At 41.0% G+C, this 20,245-nt stretch overlaps 1 protein-coding gene across 3 annotated transcripts in view; it reads right to left on the reverse strand.

Moving 5' to 3' along the window:
* Window positions 1–1,051: 1,051 nt before the first annotated feature.
* The window catches only part of znf609b (zinc finger protein 609b), an 88,788-nt gene continuing 69,594 nt past the window's right edge, over window positions 1,052–20,245 (reverse strand). For 2 of the 3 annotated variants that reach the window (XM_030414187.1, XM_030414190.1), the window contains 6 exons: window positions 14,563–14,650; window positions 9,841–12,142; window positions 9,365–9,734; window positions 7,475–7,852; window positions 7,171–7,249; window positions 1,052–4,850 (listed from right to left, as the gene is read on the reverse strand). In XM_030414187.1, the coding sequence (XP_030270047.1) occupies window positions 7,176–7,249; window positions 7,475–7,852; window positions 9,365–9,734; window positions 9,841–12,142; window positions 14,563–14,650 (3,212 nt within the window). In that variant the 3' untranslated portion in view covers window positions 1,052–4,850; window positions 7,171–7,175. The remainder of the gene's footprint in view (window positions 4,851–7,170; window positions 7,250–7,474; window positions 7,853–9,364; window positions 9,735–9,840; window positions 12,143–14,562; window positions 14,651–20,245) is intronic. The other variant, XM_030414191.1, reaches the window with a different exon arrangement.

The raw sequence follows: 20,245 nt of genomic DNA on the forward strand, positions 1-20,245 counted from the left end.
TAATATGTATTCATAGCATCATCAGTTCAGCTTCTCTAGGAAAGGAATACTAATTTAAAAAGCACACAGACCAGAGACAATAAATCAGTTAAATGTTCACGACCCACTCGGACGTCAACAGTTCGAACTTGGAAATGTTCCATGATGACTTTATACAATGACAGCTTTTGTTTTGTTTTCACACAGAAAGTGAATATTACGCAACATACTGTATTTTGGAATTGGATCTCATAAAGTCATCAAACGAGTCATCAACGTCAGAACTCATGAGAATGGCGGATCGTTTGATTGTTTATCATCATCCTGTTTTATATGACAGAGAATTATAAAGACAAAGTGACAACGGTGACTTGAGATGAGTAACTTTAATCGCTCCGTGCACACACAGACTGCTGTATCTGTGGGATTTATGATGGAAAACTGGAGCTGTTATATCGTCTGAGTTGTCTTCAGTTCCACCAGACTAGAATTTTACTTTGCAAAACATTTCTTACATTTATTCATCAAATCCCTGCTGTGAGAAGAACTTTAGACTTAATTTTCTTGACTGTCGAGGTTGACATATATCACTTTGTAGATGACAACTGCACAAACATACTGGAATATTTAAAGTTCCCATTCGTAAAGTTTGATTTGCATGTTTGTTTTATTATAAATCAGCTCTATGTGCTATAAATTAATATAGTGCAAATGTTATAAAATCCACGGCCTGTATTTAAAAAGTGTGCCTTTAAAAGAGCAGTCAGAACATCAGTCACAGCCCAACACAGAGCTGATGTGGAAACACTGTGGGTGTTGCCTGTTCAGGCCTGTGACATCTGACCAATCAGAGCAGACCGGACTCTTCAGGAGGAGGACCTTAAAGAGCCAGGCGCAAAAATGGAGCGTTCCTGCTGCAGCAAAAGATGGTATGAGAAAAATGTGTTTTAAATGATGTAGGTGAATAAACATTTTCTTGTGGACACCCTAAACAAACGACGTTCAGTGTTACCTGAACAAAGGATCATCAAGACTTCATTATCTGGACAGAGCAGAAGCCACTGAGCAGTTCTCAGGACAGATTGTCTCATAAAAAGATTTATTTTTTCCAGCCCAAATTTACAAAGGCAAGTTACAGAGTATTGTATAAAAAAGAACCATGGTAATGTACACTTTACACAAACTCCTGAAGGGCGGGAGAAAGGAGAGGGCGAAGAGTTCTGAATTTTCTCACACAGAAAGAAAATGAAGACATTGTAAACATCCTTGCAAGCACCAGAAGCGGTACTCCTTTTAGGGGAGGTGAGGGGAGGGGAGGTTTGTGTGACAGTAGGTGGGTCAGGAAAAGACAAACGAGCAAGTGTCTCCGTGTTTTCAACTAGGCACCAATTGAGACAACTGCTGGCCAATAAATATACTCTTCACCATGAAACAAATACAGTCCTGCAAAATACAAGAGCCAAGCACTTTCCAATATGTTGATAGCAAACATTACTTTTCTGGCTTTTTATACACTTTAGTATATATGATTTTCACTGGGCTTTGCTTACTACTGAGATAACATTACTACTCTCAAGAGAGAGAAGAACAAATGCACTTGTCACAACCATTGTCTGATAAAACTATATGTACTGTATGCAGTCTGCTGGTACTAAAACCCACTGACTTTAATGACAACATCACAGCTGCCTAGATTACCCTTACAGATTAAGTACAAGTCAAACACCACCACATTCAGCTTATTCATGTCAGCCATTCTTCTTTAAAATGCGCAAAAAGTCAAAAGATAAACCGTTCTGTGAACTTCAGCGGGACGAGAAACTGGCAACTTATTTACTGGGAATGTCCGAGAACCTCAAAATGAAGAGCTGCAGTTTCGCAATCGTGAGTCGCAACACGACGTCCGACGTCAGAGGGCGCCAGACGTGAAATTAACTGGTGGCTCATGGACTTGAACGTATACAGAATTCGATGAGAAAAAAACTACAACAATGGGAACATTAAAAATTATTGTAAAACCAAAATCAATACAGTTCATGACATCATGGTCAATATTCTATGAACATAAAGACGGTGTGGCATAAAACCTTTCATAACTCCCTCTCCTGAGCCAGTCTGTCATTTCTGAATGAACCACTGCAGCTCAGGGCAGCAATGTGCTTTTTCACACCCAGAAACAGAAGCCCTCTGAAATCAATGCAAATAGCATCTGGATAGAATTTCACTTACAACCCCTGAGGTATGGGAGGACTGTAATTTAAAGCCAAGAGGGTCCCTCTGCTACAACGCTGTTTCGATTTTAAGTTAACCAGACTTGTCTGAATTTGCAGTTTGACGTCTGGAGGAAAGCCTCCAGCAAAGTGCTTCTTTTTAGGCCAACGTGACTCATGTGTGCATGACCAGGGTCCAGTTTCACTCCATGTTAGCTCATTGTCTGCATCTGATTGGCTCATCGATAACTGTAACAGCTGAAAGATGTTTTGGGTTGTTTCAGTAGTTGAGCTCACAGCACCGGCAGCAACTGAACAAAGCAAACTGGTGTCTGAGGTCTTACTTGTCCAGTTTGATCCAAAGCTTGCAGCTGGCCAGACGACCATGCCAACAACTGTGCAGGTGAAAATGTTTTATGGTGAAGCCACAGGAGCAAGCGCAGCACCAAGAGATGTTTCACCTACAAATCAGACTGATTCACTGTTGAGTTTTCCGTTTCGAGTTGTTATTGATCTGAGATGTTGACGGTGATCCAGAGGTCTGGAACCAGTCTTAAAGTTCATCCAAAAAGAAGATTCAGTCATTATCTACTCACCCTCATGCTGATGGAAAAGTAAGTATGTACGTTTTTTTGTCTACAAAATACATTTCTAGAGCTTCACAGTAAAACGGCGTTGCAATGTTCTCCAACACAACCGCAGTAGATGGAGACTTGTTTTTAAGCGTTACATAAACCGCTCAGTTAACATAAAATGGCTCCAAACAGCTCATCCGGCGTAATCCAAGTCTCCAAAAGCCCCGAGATCGCAAAGTGATTTCAGAAGATGTTGTTTACACTCTGATGCACGTTGGAGCTCCTGCTCTCGCTTCAGACAAGGTTCATTCGAAAGTTTTAGCTTAGCAGCTACAGAGTAAACTGCAGCTTTATAAAAGATGTAAAAACATCAATTTGGGATGTCGGTTCTTTCAGAGACCTGGTTTACACTGGAACAGCTGCTGTGAAGCTCCAGACATTTTTTGGGACAACGAAAACTCCACCCAACATTAGACCAGTAGATAATGACTGAATTTTCACTTTTATCCTTTCAGAGGAGACAGAAAAGGTGAAAACAGATTTTTTGTCGTGTACTGGTCAGTTGGGATTTTGTCCCATCTTGCTTCCATCACATATCTTCTTTCAGAGAAGCAGAAACAAACCTCCAAAATCCATTAACTGTTTATTTCAGGTTAGATTTCTGTTCTGCAAATGTAAACAAAAGTTTAATTAGATAAATCAGCGTTTGCATATTTAAACATAACATTTTAGAAAACTTGTAATATAAAAACTGATCTCTGGAAATTTCATAACGTCTGACCCTGTTCACCTGTAGTGTCTCCCCTGCATGTCAGGATGAATGGAAATGTGCACCATGTTTGTGAGGTGTCGTCACGTCATGGTCAAGAGAATAAAATAAAAACAATCTGCAGCGAGAAAACCAAAGCTGTGCAGAGAAGAAGCACAGTGAGATCTGAGCACATGACGTTCCAACGCTGTGAGAGCTATTTGACAGTTTTCAAACAGTTGCGTGCTGGGATAAATATAAACATTTATGCACATAAGAGTTGGCTAAAAAGTCTATTTTACAGCAGAAAACTACACGAGTTAAGTGAGATTTCACATTGTTTACAGAATCAAACTTGACAAGCTGAATGAAGCACAATCTTACAGTAAAACACCAAAACCTCTCACACGTGAGGATGACAATGCCCCGTGAACTCATCGCTTGCTGATGTGGCTTCACCGTTTTAAAATGAGTGTTTCATTGTGAGAAAAACAGGACTAATACCAGCGTCAGACACATTCAAGGATGAACACAATGACATTGAAATTTACTGAGAAAAGAAAACATGAATAGTGTTTATTCTCCATTGAGGTGTGAGCGGTCCCTTCGCAAAACATGACGACATCATCCCTGAAACAAGAACTGAGAGAGGAGGGGGATGGGAATCAACAATGACGATGGAAAATGAAAAACAAAAAACTTCAGTCTCAGGCTCTTAAGTCTCTGAAGAAAGCAGCTGTTGCCATATTCCCTCTCCCCACGAAATATAGCCAAACAATTCTCAAGTTAAGGATATACTGTTGTTTCACGGCATTCCATAAGCCAAAAACATAAATCATCTCAATATGATCTTTTTTTTCAGTCTTTAATTTAGTTTGACTCCCCCTTTCCCATCAGCCACCCATCATCCCCCTGCCAATTTCTTTCTGCATGTGACAAAAAAACAATGCAGTCAAAAAGAAAGACAACGAGAGAAAAGCTGTTGTGGCAGTCCAATAGTCTCTTTTTGCATTGTATTTGTTGACAGTGCAAAGACTAGATAATCAGCGGGTTGGTGTTTCCTCTGCGTGACGAGGCAGAGTGATGGCTTTGAACCTGGGTTATTATCAGTCCTGTTACAGTCCAAGGTCTGGAAATTTTGGGGTCAATTACGAGGGGAGGAGGAAGAAAAAAAAAAAATGAAAAGACAATCTGCCTCGCCTCGGGGCAGAAGAACTAAAAATAGAGATAGGAACACCATTCAACTGATGTCTAAAAGGTAACACCCGGGAGATTCTCTTCTCATGTGAGCCAGTCACATGAATCTTTGCAGGGTTGAGGTGTGACGGTCAGGTTTCCCTGTGAGAGATACAAACAAACGCTCTGTTATTACCGGATCAGAACAAGGTTCATGGTTAACAAATGCTTTACACACTTTCATATCTCTTCCTTGTGTAGAGTAACTCTGAGGTATTTGTACGCAGTGGTGGATGATGTATTCAGAGCCTTTACTTTAGTTAGTAAAGTAAAAATACTCAAACTACAAGTTTCATCACCAAATCACCAAAAGGTAAAAGTACTAATTGTGCAGTAAAATGTTCCCCGTCAGTGTTTTACAACTACATCTGATTAATATTCCTGCTACATGAGTGTTGTATTTTACTGCTGTGGATGTTTAGGATCATTTAATTTCTTTTTATACTGCTCTTATCTACAGCAATGCATCATATTCGATAAAATCTTCACATGTTTGTAGAGTGGACGTCCTCTGAGAACGACCTGAACATGAAGGAATAATTAATTCATCCTTCAGTCTATCTGAACAAATAAACAACAACAAATAAAACTACATCAAATTCACCAAATTTGGAGATTCATGGTTATAAGTGAACAGGAATAATAATAGTAACAATAATAACTACAAAATTTTAAAAATGCACAAGAAAAAAAGAGAAAAGAGTCAAGAATTTTAAAGTTTGGAGGCGTAAGAGGAATAAAACTAAGGAGGGTTATAAAAAGTTGAGTCCTGATAGGAGTAACTAGTAACTAAAGCTATCAGACAACTGTAGTGGAGTAATAAGTACAATGTTTGCCTGTGAGATGTAGTCAAAATATAAAGCAGAATAAAATGGAAATATTCAAGTACAAGAACCCAAATTTGTACATACAATACCAATGTAAATGTAATAAGTTACCATTTTAGGTTACTTAATAATTCTAATAAATTCAGAGTATAATTGTTCTTTTTGATAACAATTAATAAGCTCTGGAAGAGGATTGTTCTACATCATGAGTACTTTTACTTCGGTTGATTTAAGTACATTTTGCCGATTATACTTCTGTACTTTTATTTAAAAACTCATAATGCAGAGTATTTTATGGTGTTTATAATTAAAGAATTTGAATACTCCTTCCACCACAGGAGGTGTGTTGTATGTCTGTTGGACCTGCAGCTTACACTCACAATTCAACCTAGCTAAACTAATACAGTCTAACACAGGGCCGTCCAAAGTGGAGCCATAAGTTTTAAGTTGGCCCACCAGATGTTTCTAGTGAGAAAAAAAATATATATATATAATACTAATTGGCTTATGCCCCTAAATATTTGCAAGGTAAAAATGCTCTTTAAAAATGAAGAAACCCTAATTATGAATTATTTCCCAAATAATCTCATAACAATACAATACACCACGATACAACAGGTGTTTACTTTTGGCCTGTGGTCTGCCATCAAATTTTGGTTTTGGCCCTCCAAAAGAAGAAGTTAAGGCCCCTCTGGTGGTGTAATAAATCCTCCCTCATGAAGGTTGTAACGTTCCATTTGTGTTGAAACGGCTTTACATTCAACTCAACCGTTTGAAGGATGTAGTTTGTGGGGCTGTTGAACTGGAATACATTAAACACAGAGGTGTTTCTATTACTGAAACTGCCCTCACTGATATACATGATGTGAAGAAAATGGTGAAACTATCAGTTTAGTGATATTCAACAGCACCATAAACCACATCCTCCAAAATCCAACACCTCTTTAAGACACTTTTATACTAAAATTAATTAAAAGCCTCATGAAGGTGGGATTTATTAGTTTTTCATGGTGTGTCTAATAAAATGGCAACAGCTTATAACATATTACTCAGCTGTAATTTAAAGAGCTACCACTAGATGTCAGTGCAGGCTGCTCTGCCTGCCTGTCTTAGTGGGCTCATTCCACATCTCTATTATCAACACTGTGATCCACTTGTCCTCAGAGGACCTACTTAGGATGGATGAGCTGAGGGGCTAAAAGCTGCACTGCATATTGTACAAGACTGCAGCAGAGCGGGGAGGGCTTTGTTTGGCTAAGATTTGTTTTCTTTACAGGTTCCTGCCTCGGAGTCTGCAACATAAGTGTCGTAAGGAAAGAGTGGAGCAGGGTGTTCTTGTCACTTCAAATCAAATAAACCAGAGACAAAGAAAGACTCGGTTTTATTTTTACAAGACAATCTACATCTGTGCCTGTACTCACGAGCTGTGTATTTTTAAATGGAGTCATGTGTATTGTTGGTATGAAACACAAAGTCTTCCCCTGCGTTCATCAGCTTTGTAAACACTGCTCTCAGTCTATCAAGGTGTCTCATTAGGCTTGGATTTTGTTTCACTGTCAGTGGTTTGCGTGTCTCTCCAGCTAAGGGCGTCTTACCGTTCTCACCTCCGAGGTGGTGGGTAGAGGGAGGGGGTTGCTGCTTGTTGGCTGGCAACAATAGCAGATGAGGAGAGACCTATGGCGAGTTGGAAAATATCCAGCTATCAGTGATTTTTCCTATTTAGGTTCAGAACTAAGATCGCTGATCTGCCATAATTTAACATTCTGCATCTACTTACAAAAAATATTCTGTGTTGTGGGCTGTTTTTAAGTAACTGGCATTAACCTACTTTGCATGTATAGTACCTTATTAAATATGTAAGAATGAATACCATTAAGTGAGACTGGAGGAGCGACTGACCTGTGGCATAGGACAGGTCATACTGTCCTGAGAGCAGGGGGTATCCCAGGTGGTGGTGAGAGGGCATGATGCGCTGGGAGGGCGAGGATCGTGGTCGGTCCACGTCTCGTTCTCTTTCCCTCTCGCGCTCCCTTTCCCGATCTCGGTCTCCACCGGCTCCTCTGTCCTGCTCGCGATCCCTATCGTGGGGTTTGTCGGCGACTGTCGGGGATTTGCTCTTGTATTGACTGGCGTGCTGATGCAGGATGTCAAGGGCTTTGGAGTCCGTTGCAGTTTTGGTGACAGTTGGGCTAGCACGAGATTTGTCACTGACTTCTTCACCTCCGGCTACTTTACCACCGTATGGAGAAAAAGGGTAGCCTGCAGGCAGATACGAACCTAGAAGTGATAAAGAAAATTGATTGCTTTAATTTAGGCTTACATTGAATATAAATGTGACAACTGGTGATTGATTCTTTTCATTCACGCTCACATAAATCAAGCTGAATAGTCAATACAATTGATTTTGGGTCACCAACTCCTCTGTTTGGACTTCTGGACAAAATGTCACATCGTCTATTTAATTGGGCTGTATTCAGACATGGAGACCTTAGGGATGCAAAAAGTAATTCTGGAGAAAGATAGTCGACGGCCTCGGAATGAGACTCAATCACACTTTGTGTTGGTATGGTTGGCTCAACCACCATTCAATCATCTTACAATATCTTCAGCACTTTTAATTATCCAGTACCAGTATATATTGTTGTCATTTTTGATCTTTAGAAATGGAAGTTGCAAACACACTCCCCCACACTGGCTTTCTTGTAAAATACATTTATTTCAAATGGTACTAGATCCTAATCTGGCTCTTCCCTCTCCTACATTCCTATCTCATGAACTAAATGTGGAGTATTGTTATTCTTTGATTTTTAAAATGAAAACACTGTAAATATTGGAATGGAGCTGACCACATTGGGCCCAACTGCAAAATATGGCATTTTAATTACATTTAAAATTGAAAGCTGTTAAAGACCAGCATTTTTCTCTACTATGGCACCATAAATGTTGTATGTATGCCGTCAACAGCACGTACAGTTGCCTTATCTGGTGGTGAATCACCAGCCATGTCAGTGGGATAAAAACTATGATGTTTTTATTTTACATGAATATTACAATCCTCCATGAATTTGTTGGTGAACACAACCACTCCTACAAGTAACACCTTCAATATTTCAGCAAAAATCTTAAAATGAAGGATGCCTGCAACTTTGTCTCTTTTGTGCCGTTCTCCTCATATAATAACCTCTTTAGAACTACTTAGATAGGTCAAGTCAATCATGGATTGATTTTGTTTGACATATGTTCCTAAATAACTTCCATATTACTCCCATGCTGTGTTTTGCCCCGCAATAGGCTCAGCCATGTAATCATTTCATGCTGCTTTAACAATTTCAGACCTCCAAGCAAAATAACACAAAATTGCTTCAAAATTATTACTTATGCAGAAAATGTTGACAATTCTGAATAAAAAAAACAGTGAGATCCTGCTGAGACTTCCATCAACTGAATCACTGTGACATCACGCTAACAACAGTTGCTTCTGTTTAGAAAACTGCCAGTTTATTTGGAGATACATTTTTGCAAACTTGCTCAATTCTGTTGTCACGTTGAGCTGTATCTGTAATGTTTGAAGATATATAGTAAAACACGATGTTCAGACCTGTCTTGACTGTTTTGTTGTGCTCATTTCAGATACTGTGCTGCCTTGCTGGAGTCTAATAGACACAACAGCAGCATTTCAGACTAGCTGCATATTTGGAGTAAACTCAAGCTGTACTTTCTTGACATTCTTAAGTGCCACAAACAAAATCCTTAGAGCCATTGTTTTTTCAAAGAGCAATGCATGCTTACCTGGGTAATTCTGCATCATGACTGAAGGCATGCCCCTGTATCCAGGGTGGTTGGGGTCATAGCCTTGTCCATAGGGGTAACCATGCATGTAGGGCATGTAGCCTTGGTGCTGTGCTAGTGGTGATGAGAACTGCATGTGAGGATTAGATCGAGAGTCTTTGCTCATGGCCCGGTGGTCCTCAGAAGTGATTCTTAGATCACTACCCTCCTTGCCATCCTCCTTGGGCCCAATGTGACTGTCCTTGGGCCTGGGCCTCTCTTCCTTTAATTTACGATCACGTTCCCTCTCCCTGTCCCTTTCATCTTTCCATCGAGGTTGTTGTTGCTGGTGTTCATCTTCTGTTTGGGGCTTTTGGCTCTCAGGGTACTGCTGTAGGTGAGAAATAAGGTCCAAGTCAGCATCTACGTATTGATATTATTCTAAAACATACTCACAAGCATATATTCTGACACTGTTACTCTATATTGACGGTTACCTGTCTGTACCACATGGCCTGCTCCATCCCTGCCTGACCTCGGGACTCCAGTGCTTGCTTGGTTTCTTCCTTTCCATGGTGGCTGCCCTCAGTCAGCTTCATCTTCAGCCCCTCAGCTTGCTGGGACTTTGGGTCCTCCACCTTTATGCTTCCCAAGGATTTTGAGGAGGGCTCAGAGGGCGAGTCCCTGGATTTGCCTGGGGGCTGCGGCGCCTTTCCAAGGTCTGACTGACTTGGGGCTTTGGAGAGACTTGGTGGCATTGGGCTCTTTTGTTTCCACTCCTCCTTCAGGGAGGCCTCTCTTTCTTTTAGGGCTACGTCCGACTTCTTCTCAGCAGCACGATGCTGTTCAGCCATCTGTCGCTGCCGCTCCTCGTACTGTTGCCGGTATGCTTGGTTGGTGTTCATCAAGTGGTTATGGTAGGCTTGATCGGGATGGTATGCGTATGGTGGGACATACGCATACTGGTTGTAATAAAGAGGTTGCATGTACATGTTGGATCGCTGTTGGATGACAGAGGGTTGCTGTTGTTGCTGCTGGCCAGGAACACCACTGTCAGATTTGCGGTCTTCATGAACCTCAACCTTGATTTTATCCTCACCTTGGTCCAGGTCATCCTCCTTTTTGACCTTTACCTGACCTTCAGCCCCTGGCGTGCCTGGAGTGGGCCCACTAGGACTGGGGTTGACGTAATTGGGTGAGTAATAACTCTCATAGCCATGATAGTACGGGGAATCTTTACTGGGTGTCTGGTTTGGAAAGAGTGCTTTTTTGACACTTTCCCTGATGGCTTGGTCCTCTGTCCTGACTTTGCCGCCTTCTAGTTTACCTTCACCATCCTCACCAGCATCTGAAATGTCTGAATATGCTGGGCTATTGGTTTTAACTGAAGAGTTGTCGGCACCATTCTGGTTCACCGCGTGAAGTGGTGTGAGAGGCTGTGGCATTCCAGTGCCATCTATCCGACTGGCTACGCCAATGGATGGGCTAGGGGCATTGTCAGAAAAGCTGTAAATTTTGTCAGCCTCAGCCTTGATACTGGCCAAGCGACTCTGATGGGGATCAGAGGAACCATTCAGAAGTCCTTCCCCCTTATTTCCTTGATCAGGGGGTTCAGGGTATGGAAGCTTCCCTTCCTCCTGTTTACCTCCCTTACCTGGAGGCTTGGGGCTGTCAGCGTCCTTCCCGCCATCTTTTTTCTTCTTGTCTTTCTTCTTCTTGTCCTTGGAGCTACTTGAGGCAGGATCTCCAATTGCAGGTGGCTTAGGTTGTGTACCTTTCATTTGGGGACTCTTGGGGATTCCTTGTATCATTGGGGTAAGCCCTGGGGAAGAATTCGGGTTTCCAGGAGGAAAAGAGTATATCTGCTGAGTTGCTGTAGAGGAGGGGCCAATCGGCCGGGGTGACTTCATGTTTTTCTGGGCCATTTTATCAGCCTTTGAGCTACCCTTTTTGGTCTTGTCTGATCCTCTCTTATCATCAATACCATCGTTACTGGCCTCATCAGTGAGGCAAAGCCCATCTTCACACCCATCTGTCGGTGTACCTCCCATTTCTGGTTCTGCCTCAGCAACTTTCTTTTTACTCTGCTTTGAACCAAACTTGCCAGGTGATGGAGAAGGACTCTGAGCATCAAAGTTCCTGCCTTTTGGAGTAACTGAACGAGCTGGAGACGAGCATCCTTTCTGAGAGATAGAGGCTCCATTACAGTTCCCTGGTTCAGGGTGGAGAGTTGAGTCCTCTCCATACTCACTGTCTGCATCTAATTCCAACTTAATGTCATCATCATTGTGGGCGCGGGCTTGGTGGTACTTGAGACCATTGATGTGCTTGTACTTCTTGTTGCAGTTAGGATGTGGGCAGTCAATGAGAACTGGAGAGGGGCAGGTACGATCGAGGGGAGGTGGAAGTGGCTCTGTCTTAATGGAAGGGATGGGGAGACCTGTTCCCACCCCCCCACTGTTAGAGTTTGTCCTCATACGTTTGTTGCCTTTGGTGTCCTCTGAGCTGGAATTGGGTTCCATGTCTGAGGCTGGTTTGGTCTTGCGTTTTCCAGCTGAGGAGGGACTGGCCTTGATGTCTTCTGTGTTGCTGTTGGGTGGGGTGCGGCGCTCTGATGGAGTCTGGCTGCCCCTCCGGCCTTTGCTGTTAGAGGCAGCACGTGTCTTGTTGTTGGCGGTGCCCTTGCTGTCCGATGAGTTGCTGTTCTCGTTAATCGGGGTGTTACTATTCGGTCTCATTCGCTTACCTCGACCACGGCCATTCCTCATCTCCAGATCACTTGTGGGGGATTCACAAAACCTGCAGTAGTGGCAAAAATTATGTAAGAATTAGTGATGTCATGGTATCAATGGCTGATGTCAAAACAAGTCAGAGTTCTAGTTTAGATGTTAGAATGGAACACATATTTTCCCAATTTTAGGACTTTTATAGTTTTTAATATTTCAAAACATCCAATCACTATGATTATTATTGGCTTTTCCACAATGATCAACTGTCCGTCACCAAAAAAATGCAACAAACCTTACATTTATTACATTTTATAGGTATTTAACCTGATTACCTTGCAAATACCTACATAAACTGAATGGTTCAGAACTCTGCAGCTCAGATCATCACCAGAACCCCCTCCATTCACCACATTACCCCTGTTATGCAGCAACTCCACTGGCTCCCGGTCAAACTCCGTATAGACTTCAAAATCCTCCTGTTTACATTCAACGCCCTCTATAACCTTTCTCCTCCTTATCTGTCCGATCTCCTCCACATTGCCACCCCTTCCCGCTCCCTCAGATCTGCCTCCTCTGTCCACCTCTATGTCCCTCCCGCCCGCCTCGTCACCATGGGGAGCAGGGCTTTCAGCCACTCTGCCCCCCAACATTATCTGATAGGTAACCACAGAGAACCAAAACATTTAATTGTCAAAGTACAAGGCAGAAAATGTTGCATTCTGCAATTTTCTCTAAATGTCTGTATGGTAAAGACATTATCATTTACCTCTATTCCGGATACAGTTTCAAAATTCTGGGCTACTCCTGTGTTTGGTCATACACTTTCTAAAGTTTATGTGTTTATACTTTCTGTGGGAATCTCATATACACTACAAAGTTACTCACTTTCTTGGTATTCCAAATAGCATACCACAATTACACCAACCTCAAAGAAAACGGTAGCACCAATGATGGCAACTCTAGAGGGTTTAAATTATTTTGAATTCGACACCATTATAAACAAAGACACTGATATCTCATAACTGTCCTCTCATAACATAACAACCTGATATTGTGCACTTCAAGTCAGTAAGCACTTTAAACAAAGCCACATGACATTTCAAATGAAGGACATGTAAAGATCATTTGAAAGACGGCAGTGAAGATTCAGGCTGCTTTGTAATCAAAACATACAGTCATTCAAATACTTAAAATAGCAGTTTGGCCTTATCTCTCCATAACAGTAATGTAATTATCTTTCAGCGCAGCAGTGAAGGTTAGCAATCTGTGACAAAGAGAGACACTGGGCTGGTATGACTCACAGCTTCCTCTGCAAGCCTCTCCAAACAATTTCAGCCCCAGCAGGGGATGTGAATACATCCGTAGTCTGACAGCGGTGGAGGAATTTAGACTCATTACAGGCGCAAGTTTATATTCAGTCCGTTGAAAGCTTTTTGAATTATTCATGGTGTGTCTCTAATGTAGTCGTGCTGCAAACTGTAAGACTATCTTGTTGCGAATACAGCCCAGCAAACCTCACTTAGTGTGCAAACCTCACTTACTGAACATTATTGTTATATAGGAGTGTGATACATTAGTGTGATACAGCCTCTCCTTGTTTTCCATTAGCTCTGCTTTAATCTTGATTTTTTTTTCTCTATTGCACTTAACCATGCATTTCAAATATAGATTTATATTTACATTTAGATACGGTGTAGGTGTTCTAAATCAAAGCAAGTGCTTGGAGCTGTATTTTACACAACTTGTGTATTTTGCATAACAAAAGCAAGTATATAGAAACTTAAGCTACCGCCCACGTAACACTGATCTAAGAAATTGCAGCCTTTGTGATGTTATACAGTGTTGAGGAAAAGCTATTAGTACAATAATTGGATTCTGCAATCTGGCTTGTTAGGGGAGCTTTCTATTTCCACAACTACCTCCTGGGACATCAGCCGTTTGCCAATGAATCCTGTTTCCCCTGACAGGAGATAGACACTAACAGGGACTTGGAGGGTCCGGCTACACTCAGATTGGTGCACAGGTCCACTTATCCTTGAGCTGATTCTACCACAGCAGACTCATATCACACAGAATATGAAAAGGTTAAGAGACAAAGTGGAGCTTGGATACAGAGAATGCATCAATGATTCATGACAATCTTGATTCTCTACCTTTTCTTCTTTACCTTGAACTAAAATACCACGTGTGACAGTAAAGTGCTGATACTTTCAACACCACCCAACAGGAGACATACCGTTAACACAGCACTTGTAGCTTAAATGATGCATTATAAAGGAAACATTATGTAACTTTTTTTCACCTGAAAAATAACAGCTTCAAAAATCATTTTGAAGGTTCAGTGTCTCGTAACGGGCTGAATGGTGTCTGTCACAGCCACTCAACACTGTGTGTTGAATCTCATAACATGCCAATTTCTACATAATGTTGCTTTAAATGCCATTATGATGGTTTCTCCAGGTGAAATGAGAACAGGGCAGTGGTCCTTACCTGGGGGGTGCCCAGTCATGCCGTGTACAATCCAACAGGGTGCCCACGTATGTCTTGTTTCTCCAAGTAACATTTACCACCAGCATGCCTGGGAGAAAAGAAATCAAAAAGGTCATTCATTTTGTTTTAACTACGAATATAATGAAAATTATAACAAATTAGAGCCTGACTTTTAAGTTTCTCGAAGCGCAGATACGATATTTTTTTAGGATCATACGTTAGAAAAAGATAGTTGGTTTATAATGATCAATGAAATTATTAAATAGTCAGTTTCCGTGCACTGATGACAATACATTCTACTATCAAACTATAACATATCCTGCCTCCGCTGCAAAAAAATGTGCGTAAATACACACCCCACAAATCAGGTAGTGTAGAGGTGAATGTGGGTACTTTCACAAAATATAAACATGATGAGATTTTTGATAAATAATAATTAGTAACGTGGAAATAATGACTGCATAGGTACAGACAGGTGTAATTTCACTAGTACAGCATTTAAAACTAGTATTGACAATATCCAAATCTTAGATTATATATGGCCTCATATCACAAGAGCAATATATATGGTACATACTGCCCAGTCCTCTGACAAACACAACAGAGAATGTTTGACGGTGATTTTCAGATATAGCTGCCGGCACAAAGTGAACAAAATGTGCATCTTTGCTGCTGCATCAATGCATTGATCTTTGCTAAAGGGTGTCACATGCAAGACAATTATATATGTCAACAATCCTTTTTTTAATCTTCTTCACTCAGTAAAGCCCAAGGGCCAACGCTGACTGATATCTTCTAAATGACTTGGAACAGACTCAGCTGCACTTAGTAACATAGAACCTGTAAAAGATACTAGCAGAAGGTCTCACTGAGAATGATCACACTGAGGTTACTGGGGAATACTCACTGAATGCCCCTTCCATTTAAATAAGCCATCTTACGGTACAGGCAATTTCCCTGAAGGAGAATTATTTGTAGGCAAACACTTTTTTTTGGCGTCCTCTATCTCACTTTGCAGCCCAGAAATGTACTACCTTGGGGAGAGTGTGGATCTGCAGCTACAGCTTTAAAAAAACAAGCAACAAGCTGGTGGATTAAACCAATTCAACGTGAACAGTTCAGTTTGACAGACTGTAACTGAGTATGCAAGAGAAGCTCCTTGACTTCACTGGTATTGCTGCAATCTCTCACACTTAGAAGCTTCTGTGTTACCATTTGGCTAGTGTGAATTTGGTAGCTCTCGGTGTGAGCTACACAATCTGACCTGTGCTGGCTGTGATACCTGACCTCACATTTGAAATCTAAAATTAGTTCCAGGAGATCCAACACACTGTGTGTATGTTCACCTTAAGAAACCAAATACTGTTCATCTGGCAGCAGCTTTTATGTCATCAAATAGAACACTCTCACCCACTGCCATCGGGGTTTGGTCTTCAGTGGGAAAGACTACAATCAGTGTTCATTCCCAGGTTAAATGTCTAGCTGTTCTAGTCAAAGGTATTTTTCTGCTCCACCTCCATGACATCTGGGTGGACATGCTAATCGACCCTTTGCCACCACAATACTGTGACGTGCGTTGAAGCTGAAATTGTTGGCGCGTAAAGAAGTTTTATGTAAACCAGTGCATGAACATCATTAGGTCAGGGTTGAGTGTGAAAGAGAGACTTAAGTAGAAGATATAGAAGAGTAAACACTAGAACATTGTCACTGGCCTCTATACTGCTTTCTACTGATCCCTGTTGTCCTGCGTGTTTGTGACACTGAACGTGACAAAGCAGAAAAAAACAAAGAAAAAAGAAAAACAGAAAGGCAAACTTGTCCACTGGATTTGTCAAATAAGTTCATTGCCTATTTTTTTTTACCAGGTTTGCCTGTGTTTAAAATAGATGAATCTATTACTTTAATTAAATCAACTATTATATTAATTGCCAACTATTTTGATAAACAGTTGAAGGTACAATATGTAGCAAATGACCACTTGTCAAATTCAAAACAAATAGGGGGTAGCATATCGTGAGAGTAACTGCTAACTGTAGCTGCCAGTAGCTAGTTAGCTCAGTCGATTCCAGCTTCTGAAATGTTAATATTTTTTTGTTTCTTTACTCCTCCATGACAGTAAACTGAATATGTCCATTTCCATCCCAGCATTTGTCTGATGTTATAATGGTAAAAAGGTTATGATTAAGATTGCAGATTTGTACAAAACATCTTGCCCTAACCCTGCACCGCTTTCACATTTAACTGCACTAAACACAATTTATGTTAATGTAAGAAACAGGTCTGAATGGCTGCTGCAGAGGGCCATTTATGAATGAGGCAGATAAACGATCATTTGCAGCTTTTGCCCGTAAATTCAAAAGTAAATCATCAACCAAACAGCTTCAGAGGATTAAGAGCAACCACTGAGCACAAAAACATTCTGAATTTATTTCCTCCACCATCCCCCCTCGCTCCCCGGTGGTGACCTCAGCATGCCACTTCAGCACTGCAGAGAAACTGGAGGCTGCAGTGAGCTAACTTATCTAATGGCACAGGAATGCTGGCTGGCAGCTTCCGTCTCTCCGAGCATTTTATTAGCTTAGGAAACCTCTCTTGCTCACCCCATTTTCCCTCTCTCCTTCACCCTCACCCTCATTTCCTCTTTTCAATGGTGTAACCATCCCTGACAATCTTTCTCCCTCCCACACACACACACACACACACAAGTCACAGTTCAGACCTCATTTTTCTCTGGCTGCCTCTGGCTTAAGCGGCGGGTGTATAAGGCATTTATATATGTTTACAGGAGCCTGCTGACACTTGCCCACAAGTCTCTTCCTTCACCCTTTGGCCTGAAAACACGAGTGCTTGGTCAAGACTGGATCCGACTGCAAATGTCGTTTGTGTGTGCTGGGGGTAGTGGAGAGGTTCTTGAGTTCAGATATCTGTCACATTAAAAGAACACAGACCTTTTCTAAAACGCCTTCAACAGCCCGCCCCCCTAAGCTCTCCAAACACTCCAACACAAAATGGCTCTGGCAGCTGGTTGTGGCAGGATGTAAATCAAGGCATGGCAAATGAATGAGTAGCCTTTCATGATGTGCAGGATATAGTCTTCCCTGCTTTCTCCAGCGAGGGGTTTAGAAATTACACTATGAGTTGTTAGAAGTCTTTAATCATTTTTAATTAGCGCTCAGTCTTTATGTTCGGCTGTCTCCTCACTTCAGTAGCTGTGACAATGGATGGGCATGGATGGAGTTTTACTGCTACTGTCGCCAGAAATAATTAACAATTTTCTTATTTGCCAAGAGTTATAGGAGAATTTAAGACCATGCTCACATTTGTTTTAGTTTTGTTTCCAGTCTTTATGCTAAGCTAAGATAAGCAGATGCTGGGATTGGCTTCATAATCAACAGAGACACAAATGAGGTTTTGATCTTTTCATTCAAGAAATCAATTAACATATTCCCCAAAATGTGGAACACTTCCTTTAAGGATCCTCATTTCTCTTACTCATTACTAATGAGTTTTTGTATTAATGTAGTTGATGCATTTCATAAAGTGTAGATTACCAAAATAATAAGAAGAGAAAGATCTTCATTTACTGATTTTTATTTTACCTTTAATGTCTAAACACACTCTCTTTGGTTTCATGAATGAAGAAACAAGCCTTGAAGGACAACACAGTTTATACTGTTTACATCCTTCATATGTGGCGGACCCTGCCACATCTCCGGCTTCATAAAAAAAAAATATCTCAGTTTGTATCATTACTTCATTAATATTGTTAAGAAACTCATAACAAAATTATGAGTTAGAATTTATACTGTTGGTTATAAAATAACCAACAGTTTGAAGATACAACAGTTTTGACTTCATGTCATATACGCCTACATATTGTGTTGCAGAAATATCTACTGAAGATAGCATGCTAGCAGCTAGCCCCTGTCTGTACCGCTATATACCGCTTTAGAAGCGAAACAACAGTCAGCCTAACGTTGGTACTTTCACTGCTTCAGACAGTTCTTGGCCAGTCAAGTTACATATAGTACCTTTAAGAATAGTGAATTAGTTTTAATGTACATCGCATTTTATTCAAAGAGTTTTATACAATAAGACGAAAGACAAAGTGAAACTGCAATATGCTGGAAATTCAGACATCACACTGATGTTGCTTTGGCTTGTCTCCAAAATAAACCTGTTGACTTAGCACATCAAGATTTTGGGATCTCCTGTAATTCTACCCATGACTTTACTCAGCCTCGATCAGGCTGAAAGAGGAGTATCTCAAAAACCATCTTCAGGCTGCTGCAAAGGTTTCCTTGTAATACGACTGAGGTTTGACCTTTGGCTCAGTTATCGAGGACTTCCACAATCTTGTCCTGAAGAAATTCCACGGTGTATTTGGCTCTGTGATATGGATCACTCTCCTGTCGCCACACAGATCTAGATTTCCCTCAGCTACAACCCTCAGGTGTCTGGTGGTGAAAAGCTGCTCACAGAGCAGCATTTAATACACACTTTGCTTCACAAATTCCTAAATCTTATTGAGCGTTTACACTCTGAATACATCGATTGGCCAAAAATACTTGATGTGCTACCAGAGGCAGTAGGTGAGCACATCTCAATCATTAAGCATCCTATAGATACTGCAAATGCTCCTACTCATGGACACACGTCATCCACCATCACTAATAAATATGCTGCAGAAAACACTGTAAAAAAATTACACTATAGGCCAATATCTCCATTTTCACTGCATCAGTTTCTTTGCTTCAAGCTCAGAGTCTTGGCACGCCTGTTCACAGACTCTCTACTCGCTGTTTTGTGATTTTTCCAAAGACTGCCATCCTTCTGGCCTCCCTCCCCTGTTGAAGCCAAGGAACTCTGTAAACCTGATTGGTCCTCGGCTTGTGGGTCACCTCAGATCTCTCTGCCGCTGCAATACTTTCTGTGAATGCTAATAAAGTAGTTCCCTGAACGTTATGTGGGACATCTCAAGGACATTCAAAGAAATCTGGATGCAGCTCAACTCAAATGGGAATGGGGCTAAAAAAACAAGACACGGTTACTAACTGGAAATGTTGTAGCTCATGTTTAAATATAAATTCTTCTCGCCTCCTTAAAAAGGCTTTCAGGGCATCGATGCTGGACAGAAACTAATAAAACGGCAGACCACATTTATCAGATCGTATTTCTCACGGTGAAAAGTAGATCTTCCACTCTGTAAAGATTATTTGATTAGTAGGTTAATAAGTAAATCCATCCCCTCACTGTTTTAATAGTTGATTACATCTTCTGGTTCTAGCTGATTTGCTGTTTTTCTTTGTCATTTCCGCCAGTAAGTTCACAGTCTCTGAGTTCTGGACAGTTGGTTTGACAAAAGAAACAATATAAAGACTACGAGACATTTTGGACCTTTTATAAACTAAACAACCACTCAATTAATCATTAAAATATTTAGCAGATTAATCAATAATGACAACGTTCCCTAGTTGCCGCCACAGTTTTTGGGTTTCTTCACTGCATGTGACTCTTAAAAACAGTCTGAGGTAAACACAGACTTGATTATTCAGCATTAATTCAAAACAGATTAATCTTTCTAGGCAAGGTAAGGTGATGCATTACCAATAATTACAACCTTACTCAATACCAAAGTAGTTTTATTTCCTTTGCAAAAATATATCTTATTCAGATGACAGTT

The sequence above is a fragment of the Sparus aurata genome, chromosome 4, assembly GCF_900880675.1.
Source record: "Sparus aurata chromosome 4, fSpaAur1.1, whole genome shotgun sequence".
Lineage (NCBI taxonomy): Eukaryota > Metazoa > Chordata > Actinopteri > Spariformes > Sparidae > Sparus > Sparus aurata.